General features: G+C 35.0%; 2 protein-coding genes and 1 long non-coding RNA gene across 3 annotated transcripts; 1 reads left to right on the forward strand and 2 right to left on the reverse strand.

Moving 5' to 3' along the window:
- Positions 1 to 1,377: 1,377 nt before the first annotated feature.
- LOC106434710 (heptahelical transmembrane protein 1-like) lies at positions 1,378 to 3,319 on the reverse strand. Its single transcript, XM_013875570.3, has 3 exons — positions 2,850 to 3,319; positions 2,684 to 2,759; positions 1,378 to 2,107 (listed from the first exon to the last, which is right to left on the reverse strand). The coding sequence occupies exons 1-3, from the start codon at positions 3,122 to 3,124 to the stop codon at positions 1,487 to 1,489; spliced, it is 972 nt and encodes a 323-aa protein (XP_013731024.2). The 5' UTR covers positions 3,125 to 3,319; the 3' UTR covers positions 1,378 to 1,486.
- A 3,962-nt stretch (positions 3,320 to 7,281) lies between these two features.
- On the reverse strand, positions 7,282 to 8,905 carry LOC106434721 (40S ribosomal protein S8-1). The gene is made up of 5 exons (XM_013875579.3): positions 8,795 to 8,905; positions 8,639 to 8,711; positions 7,858 to 8,197; positions 7,584 to 7,771; positions 7,282 to 7,492 (listed from the first exon to the last, which is right to left on the reverse strand). Exons 1-5 carry the CDS (start codon positions 8,796 to 8,798, stop codon positions 7,417 to 7,419), a joined length of 681 nt encoding a protein of 226 aa, XP_013731033.2. The 5' UTR covers positions 8,799 to 8,905; the 3' UTR covers positions 7,282 to 7,416.
- Positions 8,906 to 9,124: 219 nt separating this feature from the next.
- LOC106449426 lies at positions 9,125 to 10,778 on the forward strand. The gene is made up of 2 exons (XR_007331144.1): positions 9,125 to 10,002; positions 10,118 to 10,778. It is a non-coding gene; the product is annotated as an uncharacterized LOC106449426 (long non-coding RNA).
- The last annotated feature ends 2,365 nt before the right edge of the window (positions 10,779 to 13,143 follow it).

A 13,143-nucleotide genomic window follows, 5' to 3' on the forward strand; every position in this document is an offset into this window, starting at 1 on the left:
TTGCATGCACCAAGTCTCACGGCAAGATCACCAAGACATGTGGCTTCCGGAATTTGAAAAGGGTTTACGCTGTGCCGTGCTTACAAACATTAGGGGCTAAAGGCAAAACATAATTCATTTTATTCTAAATAATAAGGAAAATAGTAAAAAAATAGGTCTGGGCATTCATGTACTGGATCGGGTCGGATATTTTGATATAGGAAATTTGGTACCGTTCGCGTAATTATAAATATCGATTCAGTTCGGTACTTGCTGGATCCGGATATTATCGGATATATCCGAAAGAACCAGAAAAAAACAGTTCCAGTTCAGATTGTTTTGATTTTATCCATTCATAACCGAAAATACTTATTTTTAATCCGACTTATCCGAACAATTTAAAGTAAGACACAAATAAGAGAACTATGAAACCAAATAAAATAATTTTTAAATAAACTTCAAACAAACAACAAATCTAACATTCCGAACAAAGAAAATAATTCATCATTCGAACAAGTAAAGAAACTTAAAGAATAGTTGAAATAAAACCCATAAGAAAATGCATAAAAAGAAAATCAACAACATTTGGTTTCTAATGTCATCCCCTCTTCCATATTGCTAAACGCATTTCACCTACTTTATGTAACAATAGCATAATCACAGAAATTTCAGACATTAACAAGAGGAATACATCTGAACCTATGTTTAATGCCTCAATGACATAAAAATTGGGTACTTTCAGATAGTTGTTTGGATCCAGGATAATATCTGATCTGATCCGATACCGGAAACATAAATGAAAGCATACACAATCGGGTATTTTACCCTATCCGGATTCGACACAAAACCCGATTTTTTGGATCGGTACCGGTTTAGATCTTCATATCCGGGAAATATGTCCAGACCTAGTAAAAAAAGAAGAAGTAAGATTAGTGTAATACTGATATTTTAATATAAGTTGACAAATAGAAAAACTGGTATTTGTTATTTTAAAATTTGTATGGAAATATTATATTCTTAGTTATTTATAAACCTAAATTATACATAGAGATATTTTTAACATTAATAAAAGGTAGAAGTTAAATTCCATAGCAACAAATAAGAAGAGAGAGATGATTGGAGAGGGGACCTGAGGCCAATGACTAGAAGTCAAAATTAAAAGGGTAGTCACGTTCCTGGGTTTAGGTCCACAAATTTTCAGAGTCAAGCTTTGGTCTTTTGTTTTCATCTCATCAGTCAGCTGAGTAGTAGAGTTTTACAACTGACACTGTATAACAGAGTAAAACATATACCTACAGGCTACAGCAAAGCAGAGTAAACTTTGCATCAAAATTTAATTTACTGTCCTCTTCAAAGTAGCATATCCAGCACTTCTGAAAATCATACTATTCAATAAAATAGCACAAGTCGAATTACAATTTAATTTAACAACGAATGGGTTTGATACAAACACACTAATAATTAAAAAAAAAATCTTCAAAAGAACTACTACAAAATATATCATGGTTTAACAACCAACATGGTCGCGCCAGTCTAAGAACAGAAGAGCAGCTGCATAGTGGGACAAAGCACCCAACATAACGAACACATGGAAGATCTGATGACTATGTCCTACTCGGTCAAACCATCCAGGTTTAAGCCTCTCAGGTACTCTACCTACATAGAACCCTGTCCCAACAAGATAGAACACTGCCATGCCCAGCTCGTACATGAGTGTCACGTTCCTTTGCGGGTTTTCCCAGTTGACCACTATCGCATGGACAGCAGGCACGACCCCGAAAAGCCCCATGGAGGCAAAGAGCAAAGCTCGAAAACCTCGGTACTTGGGAGAGGAAAGTGATGGAGTGAAGAGTGTGATGATCGTAAAGATTCCCATAGAGGTAATGCCTGCGAGGTAGATGAAGTACCAACGAGGAGTGCACTGGAAGATGTAGTAGATTGGTGGGAAGAAAGAAGTGATGATCATGGCAGTGATACCGGCATAGTCTATGCGGAGGAGGAAGACGTTAAGGTCTTTGGAGTGGCAGCAGAAGAGGTGGCAAATACTGCTTGAGAGAAGGCAGAACATTGAGCCTCCTAAGAAGACGAAAAATGGCCATCTTGTTACATTCCCTGGACTCTTTGCATCCTATATAAGAATAACATCTATATTTAGTTTTAAGAATAACATCTATATTTAGTTTTTATTAGAAATAATTAACATTGTATATAGGGAACTCAAAATATTCAAAGACATGTTAGAGTTTACGTTCTCGATTCACATGGATCTCTAGTATCTTTCGAATAATTTTCCCATATGTTTAATATTGAGTTGGTTTCAAATCTAACAACTACAATTTGTTGTCTTTGATTAAAATATAAACAAAAGCTACTATATATATAAAATAACATGTATTTGTGATATTTTAAAAGATAGGTAATTCATCTTTTAATTCACAACCAATATATCGTTTCATAATCATCACAATAAAACGGAGGAATATGAATATAGTATCGGTGGTAGATTCATTTGAAATTAAAGATATGTTAAATGTTAGTCAAAAGACTCAAAACCAAGTAGGTACATCTATTTTTACTCCCACGTGAATGATTCAAAAAATTAATATACTGGTTGCATGTGGACCTCGAAAGACTAAACATAGATTCAGTATGAACATCGATCTCGTTATATACAAAAAGATTATATCAATTAAAGGAGACGTACCACGGGGAAGAATTTATCGTGATGCATAATGTTAGCTACGGTTAGTCCCACAAATAAAATGAAACCAAGTAAATGTCTGTCCAACCAAAAAATTCGTTTCATCAGAATTAAATAAATATAATCGAAACTAAAAGTGAAACTTTAACACAAAATAAAAATTACTAACGTCCAGACGTTGAGGGACTCATTGTGGAAACTGAAGACGCTGAAGAAAGCATCTCTAATGGACCATTCAGCTCTGTAATAATTCAATATATATTCGTTATCCTTCATGTACTCCGGAAGCTCACTATACGACATCAATTCTCGTCGTTTTCTTGTCTTCTGAGATTTTATTTTCTTCGGACCGCTGCTTCCATCTCCAGGAACAATCTTGCTCTTGCAACTGCTGTTGCTGCACGGCACCGTTTCTGGTTCGTAGTTCGGACCATCTTGGTCCATAAGAGCTCTTATGTCGATTATGTAAGACAATAGTACTTGATTCTTGATCCAAAGAACAATGGAAAAGAGAAGAGCTAGGGTGAAAGAAGATCTGAGATGAGAGGAAAATATATAAATGAAAAAAAAACTAATATATGTAAATGTGAATTTAAGTTTTAGGAGTGAGGGAGAGAAATAAGGAGAGAAGATGGGAAATGCAAAGGAGACAGCTACAACATTTAAAGAAACTTTAGAATGCAGGTAGAAGTTGGTATCGTGTTTTTCATCTTTTGGTTGTTAGAGCATGATTATCCATTGTCCTTAGTTTTAAGTCCTTAGAGTTTTTTATTGTTATTTTTAGATTAGGACATTGTTAAGGACTTTTTGTAAAAATGGTGATTACTGGTGGGATTTTTAGTTGTCTCTTAGTAAATTAATTGTTGAGTTCATGACACAAACTTGTATGACAAGTAATAAAAAGATCCTAAGACAAATTTATAGAAAGCATAGCAGAACCCATGTTTGTTGTGGCGAAAGGTACACAGAAAGGATTCATCTTCTTGTAAGAGATCTTCAGCGCTTACAATAGCATCATTGAAGACCTGTATCACTACCAGATTGTTAGAGATGCAACGATTAGCAAATAATTCCCCAATCTTTGGCTTCAGAGTGTACCTTCATGCCACCCATTGCAGAGCCAATCAAAACTCCACATTTGGCTTTGTTAAACTCAGCCATTACTTCATCAGAAGTTACACCACCATCAGCCAAAGCTTTCTTACCAGCAGTGAGAAGATAGAGCATGAACTTGTCCATCCGTTTGGAAAGCTTTGGAGCAACCCATCCTTCAGTTGAGAATGATTTGATCTCTCCAGCAATTCTCTTATCAAAGGTAAAAAGGAAAGATATTTAAGTACATGGAGACACCCAAAGCTTCCAAGAAAGCCTGATATAATAATATTTGCTTATTACCGTAGGGAACTCGGAACAATCAAAATTCTCAATCTGGCTACCCAAGTCCTCCCACTGAAATACAAGTTTGAATTCAAATTAAAAGTGTGAAACTTTAAGTTCATAAAACATTAACACAGCTCTCTACCATTGCCAAATCTCAAAAAAAAATAAAAATCATTTTCATTGAAGCCACTATGTAAGGGAGATATAAAGATGATGTAATGATACGAGTTTAACCAATCTAAGTCCATCCATCTAACACGAAAAATTTGAATACTAAACTATATATATGATTGAATCTGAAGAAAGCTCAAAACAGAGCAAAACATGGGAAGAGATATACAAACCGATTCGAGATCTGGAGATGAAGAAGATCTCCGTAGACAATAAGAAATCAATCACATTCCAAAAATTAGCAATCTTCATCTCTCATACCTGACACAGAGAAATCAATCAAGCAGCTGCGGAAGGAATCATCCCAGCTTTTCTCGCATACGCAATGATACCACCAGCATCAACCACAGGCCCGACATCACCAATCGCCTTAAGCCTATACTCCTTCCCCGTCATATGATTAATCAAAATATTCTCCCCTTCCCTTAAGATCCTTGCGTACGACTGCGCCACCACCGCCTTTCGTAACCCTAATCTAACATCTCAGCACGAGAATTGCGCTTCTCCTCTTCGGTTAGCTTCACCGAAACTCCAAACCTCTCAGCATGTCGAATCTTCTTTTGAACATCATCCACCGGAGAAGATACATCATCCCCTGCCGCCGACGATCCAACAGCCTTGGTGTCAGGTTCTTCTTTCTTCTCACCACAAACAACAGAGAGAGCCGGAGTCATCGACCTTTCGCGAGAGAAGGAGAAAAGTTGATCCGTCGAGAGAGAGAGAAAGAAACGTGAATGTTTGATGCCACATGTTCCTAAGGACACGACCAAAAAAGTTCTTAACCGGGGACTTTCATCTTTCGTCCCAAGCATTATTAGGCCTTTTTCATTTAATTTAAATCCCAAAAAGGCTAAGATATCGGTCCAGGGACACCGATATTCATGCTCTTAGTTAGGTTATCAATAAATTCTTCTCTTACTTTTCATTTCATATTATTTTTACACGGAAAGTGATTTTTGTTTTCACACTGCAACGTTTTCTAGATACGCGAAATCTTTTGAGTACGAACAGAGTAAATCTATGCGATTTTAAGACCGACCGACTCAGATTTTACTACCGGCTTGTGCCTCTTATATACATGAGTAATGGCTTGTACCCACCGGATGGTCTTGATCGTTTAGAAAGAAATAAGACAAATGAGTAAATTAGTACTCTTTCGGTTGGTTTTATTCAACAACAAATTCTCTGTGAATTAAGGTTTAATGGTTAAAAAAAAAGGTTTAATGGTTTGTTGTTTACTTGACTTTAAATATTGGGTATATTAGAACATTTGCAGCTTCATCAAGTATGGAGAAATAACATCCAAAATATAAAGCTTGATATTTTAAACAAAAAAAAAATACAAAGCTTGATATAAAAATAAACAAAAGATAATAGGTTAACAATTGACTGAGGATAGATTCTGTGAAACTACTTTTGACTACTTGACAAAGGAATATTGATTAGGAAACATTCATGCTTACATCTTGCTTTAAAAACAAAATTATAATGAAAATAGTAGATGGAAGTTGTTGTATAAACGATTCTAATAAAAATTGTTGCAAAAGGTTTCTAGTGTCAATTTCAGCTAGTAATTGTAAATGCATCAATAATTGTTCAAAAATGCCTCAATAAATAGTGAAGTAAATTAGTTAGATGACAATTTTTTATAAGAAAATTAGTAAAGCTAATGGAGTTCCAATGTATAATTAATTTGGAAAACAAATCAAGCATTATTAACTAGATGAGAATATCTTTTTTTTTTTGACATCGACTAGATGAGAATATCTACACAAGGATTTTTAAACATTGTAAGTTTGTAACTATCAAATACCTCAGTGTACAGTACTTTTTTCTTATAACAAAATTCATAACTTTCTTTTGTTTAATTTTTGTTGTCACGTGTACAATTTACAAAATTATAATGAAAACTCCATCAAAATATTTTGGCCAACTTTAGGTTCGAAATCATTATTTGTTGTTTTGGACAATTGTGTATGACAGTTTGATCATCTACAATTAAAATAGATAATGACATGGTTACTGCTTATGGTCTTTTGAGATTTGTGTCTGCTAAAGAGTAGAGCCATTTTGGGAAAACATTAACAAGGAACGGCTAATCGGCCTTCCACGTTTCCCAAAGGAGATTTACTCCTGAAACACCCCAGCAGAACCAAATCAGGTTTCTAGATTTTTTGGAAAATAGTTTATAAGATACCTAGCTCGTCTTTGTTAAATATAGTTGAGAAGAAAATTACATTAGCTTTTAAAGACAACTAGGTCAACATCTAAAATAACCTTTAATTTAGGATAACTGCTATGTGGCCTAACTAATATGATAAAAAAAAAGCTTTAAAATGGTTTGTATTATAGATACTTGCACAAGTTAAGTAGATCAAAGTGGGTGTCAAAAGGACAACCATAAGGAGAGTTCGCTATTTCATTTCCCACAGATTATGTACGACGAAGTATTTAAGAAACAAACCAAACCATGTGGTCTATGAAAAAAACAAGTTTACATTTGTACCACACCAACATCATTGTTGATAGGGGATGTGTTGGTTCTTGTTTCAGAGTTTCACTCCTTGAGACGCTCTAGTTTCTTCAGGGCATCACGAATCAGTTGCTCTCTAAGGAGAAAACGTGAGCTCCGGTTAGCATGCAAGGCATTGCTTGCGCTGGAAGACACCCCCTCTGAATCCCTCCGAGCAATCCTTCGTAATCAGTGTCATCTGATTCGCTCACGAACACAGCCATCTTCGCCAAGTGACCAAGTCCATGCCCCACCGAACAAACAAATACCTTGTTGACATATGTATCTATGATTTCATAACATGGTTCCAAAAATCTTATGCTTCGGCTAATTGGTAAACTGTCATCAATTGATTTTTTTTACGAATTGTCTTCCTCTGTAGTTGTTAGAAAATGTACACGGAATTCTTATAGGTGCTTGTTCGTAAGAAAAAGACTGGTCGAAGAAAAACTGGTTTTAAGCACTATCCAAAAAGATGAAATGTGGTAGTAGTTCAAAAGTTTAAATATATAGACAAAAACATTGTAGAAGAATTAACTGATGGGGGAGTTTATGAAATATCATTGAAAGCTAATCCAAAAACATAAGTTCTCAGACAGTAGTAGAAACTGAAACTCAAAACATTGTTTGAAGATAATACAAAAAAAAGTTTCGAAGTAAAGAAGTGAAGCTCTTAAGCAGCACCCTTTCCCTTCTTCTTCTGAATCTTCTTTTGGTAGAACTCTAGCTCTTTGCCTTCAAGAATGTATCTGCACAAAACAACATTTACAAGTTAAAGACAATGAATCAAAGAAATTTCAAACAATGACAAAAATGGATCAAGGGGAACGAAATGATTACCCATCGGCACGTCCACACTGGCCAGGCCTAGATGAGATACAAGCCAACAACCTTCCGCTGGCAAACTGGTCCTCGATGTGGGAATCAAGGCTGCGTCCCTCTTGACGGCTCTCGATCTTCCTCAAGACGTGGTTACTCTTCTTGGTCTCCTCAGGAGCGGCAGCAGCTGGAGCAACTTCTTCACCTTCCTATAACATTAAAGAGTATAATCATAAGCTTCATCCTACTCAACAGACTCCAAAACAATATAAGTTAACAGAAAAGAATCGTTTACCTCTCCATCCTTCTTGGCAGCAACAGCAGAAGCATTCTTCTTCTTGCGACCAACCTCAACTCCGTAATGCTGCAAGTACCACTGCTTGAAAGGAGCAGCATCAACCTGAACAATAGCACTCTTGACAAGAGTCTTAGTTCGGACAAGCTCGTTGTTGGAAGCGTTGTAGACAACATCAAGAACCCTGGTCTTGCGGGTAACTGCTTCACTTCCCCATGAGTAGTTACCGGTGTCGAGCCTCAACGCACGCCACTTGACGTTACCTCCACGGACTCTGATTCTTCTCACCGTCTTGTTGCTGGACAACTTGGTGTTGGCTGGCTGCCTTCCCATCTCGTACCTAACCAAAACACACAAAGTATCACAAATCAAAAAAAAAAAAATCAACCGTACCACAATTGTTACAATCAAAATCAATTAACCGTACCACAATTGTTACAATCAAAATCAATTAACCGTACCACAATTGTTACAATAAAAAGAAATCAACCGTACCACAACTGTTACAATCAATATATCAACCGTACCACAACTGTTACAATCAATTACAGAGCAAAATAAATAAAATAAACCAATGTTGCATACTATGACCACGAGTACTAGTTCCATTAGAGTTAAATGAGATTAGCATTTCGAAGTCCTAAAAGATTTAATAATTCAAACGTTCAGCTAATCAACGGATTAACAGATCACAGCATCGCATAAGCTAAAACGTTCAGCTCTTAACTTCATCGTTTCAACACAGATCTGAATATATATGAAAATGAAACGAAAAGCTTACTTTCGCTTCTTCCTCCATTGCTTCTGCTTGCCTCCAGTGGCACGTCTCTTGTGGATGGAGTCACGAGAGATACCTAACACAGAATCAAGCTACATATTAGATTCTAGCGTCACGAAATGCAATACGATAGACAGAAGCGAAGAAGAGAGAGCGTACCCATGGTTGCCTCTTCCGCGAGATGAAGTTTTCAGCTGCGCCGGTAGGAGTTGGAGAAACGAAGAGAGAGAGAGCTATTAAAAGGGGACAAGGAGTGTTTAAAACCCTAGTTATCACTGTACCCTTTATAAGGCTTTTTGACAGCCCATCTAATTACTCGGGCCCATTATATTACAATACCCATTATCTTACGTGGGTCCAAGTCCAAACTTCTCTTGATTTGTGCTGAGGGGAGAGAGATCCAAACATACATACTTTGTCTATTTTACGTGTGATCAGATCAGTCAACAAAAGTTATAGCTTCTCCTAACTAAAAATGTAATAATATATGTTTACAGTAATGTGAGTTCTGCTAGATGAAGAGGTTATAATATGAAAGCTTAAGCACATCTATCTATAATAATAATTTAGAGTTTTCTCTAACCTCCTTCCTCCACGTCCTCAAGGAGAGTGGGGCTTTCTTCGCCACGTGTCACCAAACTAGAGCAGTTCTGACTTCTGCACAACTCATTTCACTAATACCACTTATTCGAATTTGGGTTTTTGTTACAAATTCATATTGAACCCAGTTCTTTAGCCCAGTCCCTAGAACATCTTTTAGTAGCCCACCTGGCATTATGTTTGTTCCTGCTTCTTCTCCTTACGTCTGCGACATAGCCGACGGAAATACACAGAAACTTAAAGCGCCGATTGATCTTTGTAACGCCTCACCAATCTTTTAATCCATTCTTTACTCCGAGTTTTTCCTTGATTAATTCACTCCTCCCACTTGAAGAATTCGATCTACCTCTTTGTTTTCCACTGTAACCACCGGCGGAAACTTCTGCTATAAATATCGGATTTTCTTATGATGCACAGTACAACCCAAACGAGATCCAGAAACATACTATTTCCTAGCAACCGATTCTGATGGCGAATTCATACACTCTCCTTGCCGATTTGAGAACCGATGCTCTAACATTGCCGAGGAGGTTTGTCTCCTCAAGTTCTAGGAGGCCAGCGGGGAACTGATTGATGAGAATGTAAGCACCATTTTCCTCCGACTAACCCTTTCCACAAATACATATATTTTGGTTTCTAACGTTTGGTTTTGCTCATTTCGAACAGTCTTTTGTAGTGCCATGTTTACTTAGGATTCACATAACACACCAAATTCGTTGAGCTAGCAGCAACCATCAACCTAATGCCTCACGAGATGTTTAGGTTATGTACGTATGACCAGTTTCTCCTACAACTAATACTAACACTGATTTACGAGGTCTGTCCATTAGATTCTCGAAACTGATGATACCTACCTCTTTTACTATTCTTTGGTTGGTGAAGTGAAGGGCATCAAGACCATTTTCAATGACGTGACACAGAACACAGACCACAGAAAGTATAATGGCATACTTGCAAATTGACAGCTTCGTTTCAACTGCAGTTTTGAACATGTGGCTCAGAATTGACAAGTATGCGTTAATTGAAAATTGACAGGTGATAACCATCCTGGTAACAACATGTAAACACAACTATTGAATTCAAATCCACTACTTTGATAGCCACCAGTGACCACCAACCAAACTTTGGACAACTATTGACAGTTATTGAATTCAACTCCACTACTTGTCTGTTGCACACGTTTGTTTCTGTTTATCTGCAGGGAGGTGATAACCATCCTGGTAACGACATGTCTGGAGCTGGAGCTGTGAAGACTAACCAACCTGAATACATGATGGTCTGATAACTGAATTCATTGAGGGAACAGCTGGGGTAAATAATGTTAGTTGTTGCTGAAGGAGGTGATGTGGACCAACTCTTCCACCTGTTGAACATGTTTTAGCTGGGTCTCCGGATGAGAATGAAACAATTACGGAGGACAAGCGTGAAGGGAAAAAGCCATTTATTATTTTCTATCAGTAGCTGTTCTTTTTTGCCACCTTTAAAACTTTACCTACAAGGAAACATAGTTGGTGCAATGTTAATGAATAATAAAGTTTTTTCACACTGCCTCCCTTAACATCAGATTCTTCTTATAATTCACGGCTTGGTGGCTTTACTAACCTGTTATGGGTTTACACTTTACAATGAAACATGGCTGGTGCAGTGTCTCTATATAAAGTTTTATAGATATCTGCGTTTATACTTGGAATCAATAAACTCACGGTAATCTCATATTGGACAAGGAATGACATTGTTGTTACCAATATTTCACAAATGTGTGACAATATCATTTCATTCCGTGACCGCTTCTTACGATTGCAAGCAACGATTAGAAGCAGCGGCGGATCCATAAATATCTTTTACCCGGCAAAATATATTAACTAATATATAAATAAATTTATTTAAATATATAATTTAATATATATAAAATGAAAAATTCATTATCTATTTTAATTTTTTTTTATATAAACCGCAATAGTTTTTTAGTTATTATATATTTATCTAGCATGTTTTATATATATATATATATATATATGATATCTATGATGAATCATTTTTAGATTGTTTTAAAAAAAATTCTTACCGAGTAGTTTATAAAATTACAAGTCTTAGTAATTTATTTTAGCAAAATTAATTGTTGCGGTTTAAAAGGCCTGGAGTAAGAATTTTCTTAGCGTTACATACAAATTTTAAAGAAAAAGTGCTGGTACAGACGAGTATTATATATACTAGGTCCTTGTCCGCGCTACGCGCGGATAGTATTTTGAATTTTTTTCATATTTTTGTACTATTATGTCAATTGTTTAGTTTCATAAAATGTCATATTTTTACTGTAAATTTGGAATTAAAAATCTAATTTTTCCTTACTGTAAAGTAAGTTAATTTTTTTGAATCTTACTACAACACATTATACACGAAGAGAATATAGTTGGTCTTTATATTCTTATTTGGTGTAATATTGAAAATTTTGATGGTTAGTTTAAATAGTTTTTTTAAATTATATATTTTAGGATTGATTTTCGTGACTATATTCTATAATTGTCTTAAAAAATTGTTTGTCCCATATAGACATCCACATAAATATGGACTTCTGATAAATTTGTTCATTGGAATATTTAGTTTCACTTTCAATTTTATTCTCTTTTTTGGCACCCTCATGCTAGCTTGTGGGGCTAGCCAACTTGGTGCAAAAGGGTTTACAAAAGCTGATCGAGATGCGCGTGATCGGACACTTTTTGCTAGGCTATTCATACGGAATTTTAAAGATCTAGAAATATAAGCAATAGAAAGTTTAAAAAATTCTTTGGATACAGCCTGTATTTCGTCGAGCTCTGAGTCCAATGCAGGCTAATCTTCCTCCTTTTGAATGAGTATAACCAGTTGTTCACAGTTGATTGAAAGACCATCTCTCTGTGTCCAAACTTCAGTATCACTTGCATTGCCCATAGTAAACCTTCAGCTTCCGCTTGCAGTGGTGATTTGGTGCGTGTATATCGGCCCTTGCTCCAAACAGCATTGAAAAATCACCATCCATTAACACAAAGCTAAGTCCAAATATGTCTCTTTCATTTATCCAGGATGTCTAGCAGGAGCGTTTCTTTACGGAGGAACAGGTGTGTCCGTTACCTCAACTCCCATATCAATCTCCATAATCTCGTCTATACGTTGATCTATCCTCCAACACTCTGCTTCAATTTTATTCGATAATGAGAAAGACATAATTCCTACGACACTATTAATGATTTTTTTTTTGTAACACCGATACGGCAAATTTATGTTTTATTTAACAAAACTCTTATTTTAATTTTGTATTAAAGAATCAATCATATTTTATATTATCCATAATTTTAGTAAATTTGCTTATTTGTCATGTTTTTATTAGGTTTTAGCTAAATTATTGATTTATTATTTATTTTTAGCTAAGTCACTAATTTATTAATTTAAAAAATACCCTTAATTAATATTATATATATATATTAAAAAATGAATTTTATTTTAATAATATTAAATTTCTATTTTATATTAAAATTTAGTTGTTTTTCTTATTTGTCATATTTTATTAGGTTTTAGACTTTCAGATAGGTTATTGATTTATTATTAATTTCTAACTTATTCGCTAATGTGTTAATTAAAACAATACCCTTAATAAATTTTATATATAATTAAAAAAAAATTTATTTTAATCATATAAAATTTATATGTTATATTAATATTAAATATTTGATTCTAAAATAATATAAAAAATTATAAAAAAATTTAAAAATAAGATAATTCTTATATATATTTTGTTGTTATCTGAAAACAATAATTTTATTATAAAAGTTAAAAAGATACAAAAAAAATTAATTAAATATTATTCAAGAAAAAAACATTTATATAAACATATTTTCTAAACTATTTCTAAGATATAAGTGTTTTAAAAAATT

This window comes from Brassica napus, chromosome A3 (assembly GCF_020379485.1).
Source record: "Brassica napus cultivar Da-Ae chromosome A3, Da-Ae, whole genome shotgun sequence".
Taxonomy (NCBI): domain Eukaryota; kingdom Viridiplantae; phylum Streptophyta; class Magnoliopsida; order Brassicales; family Brassicaceae; genus Brassica; species Brassica napus.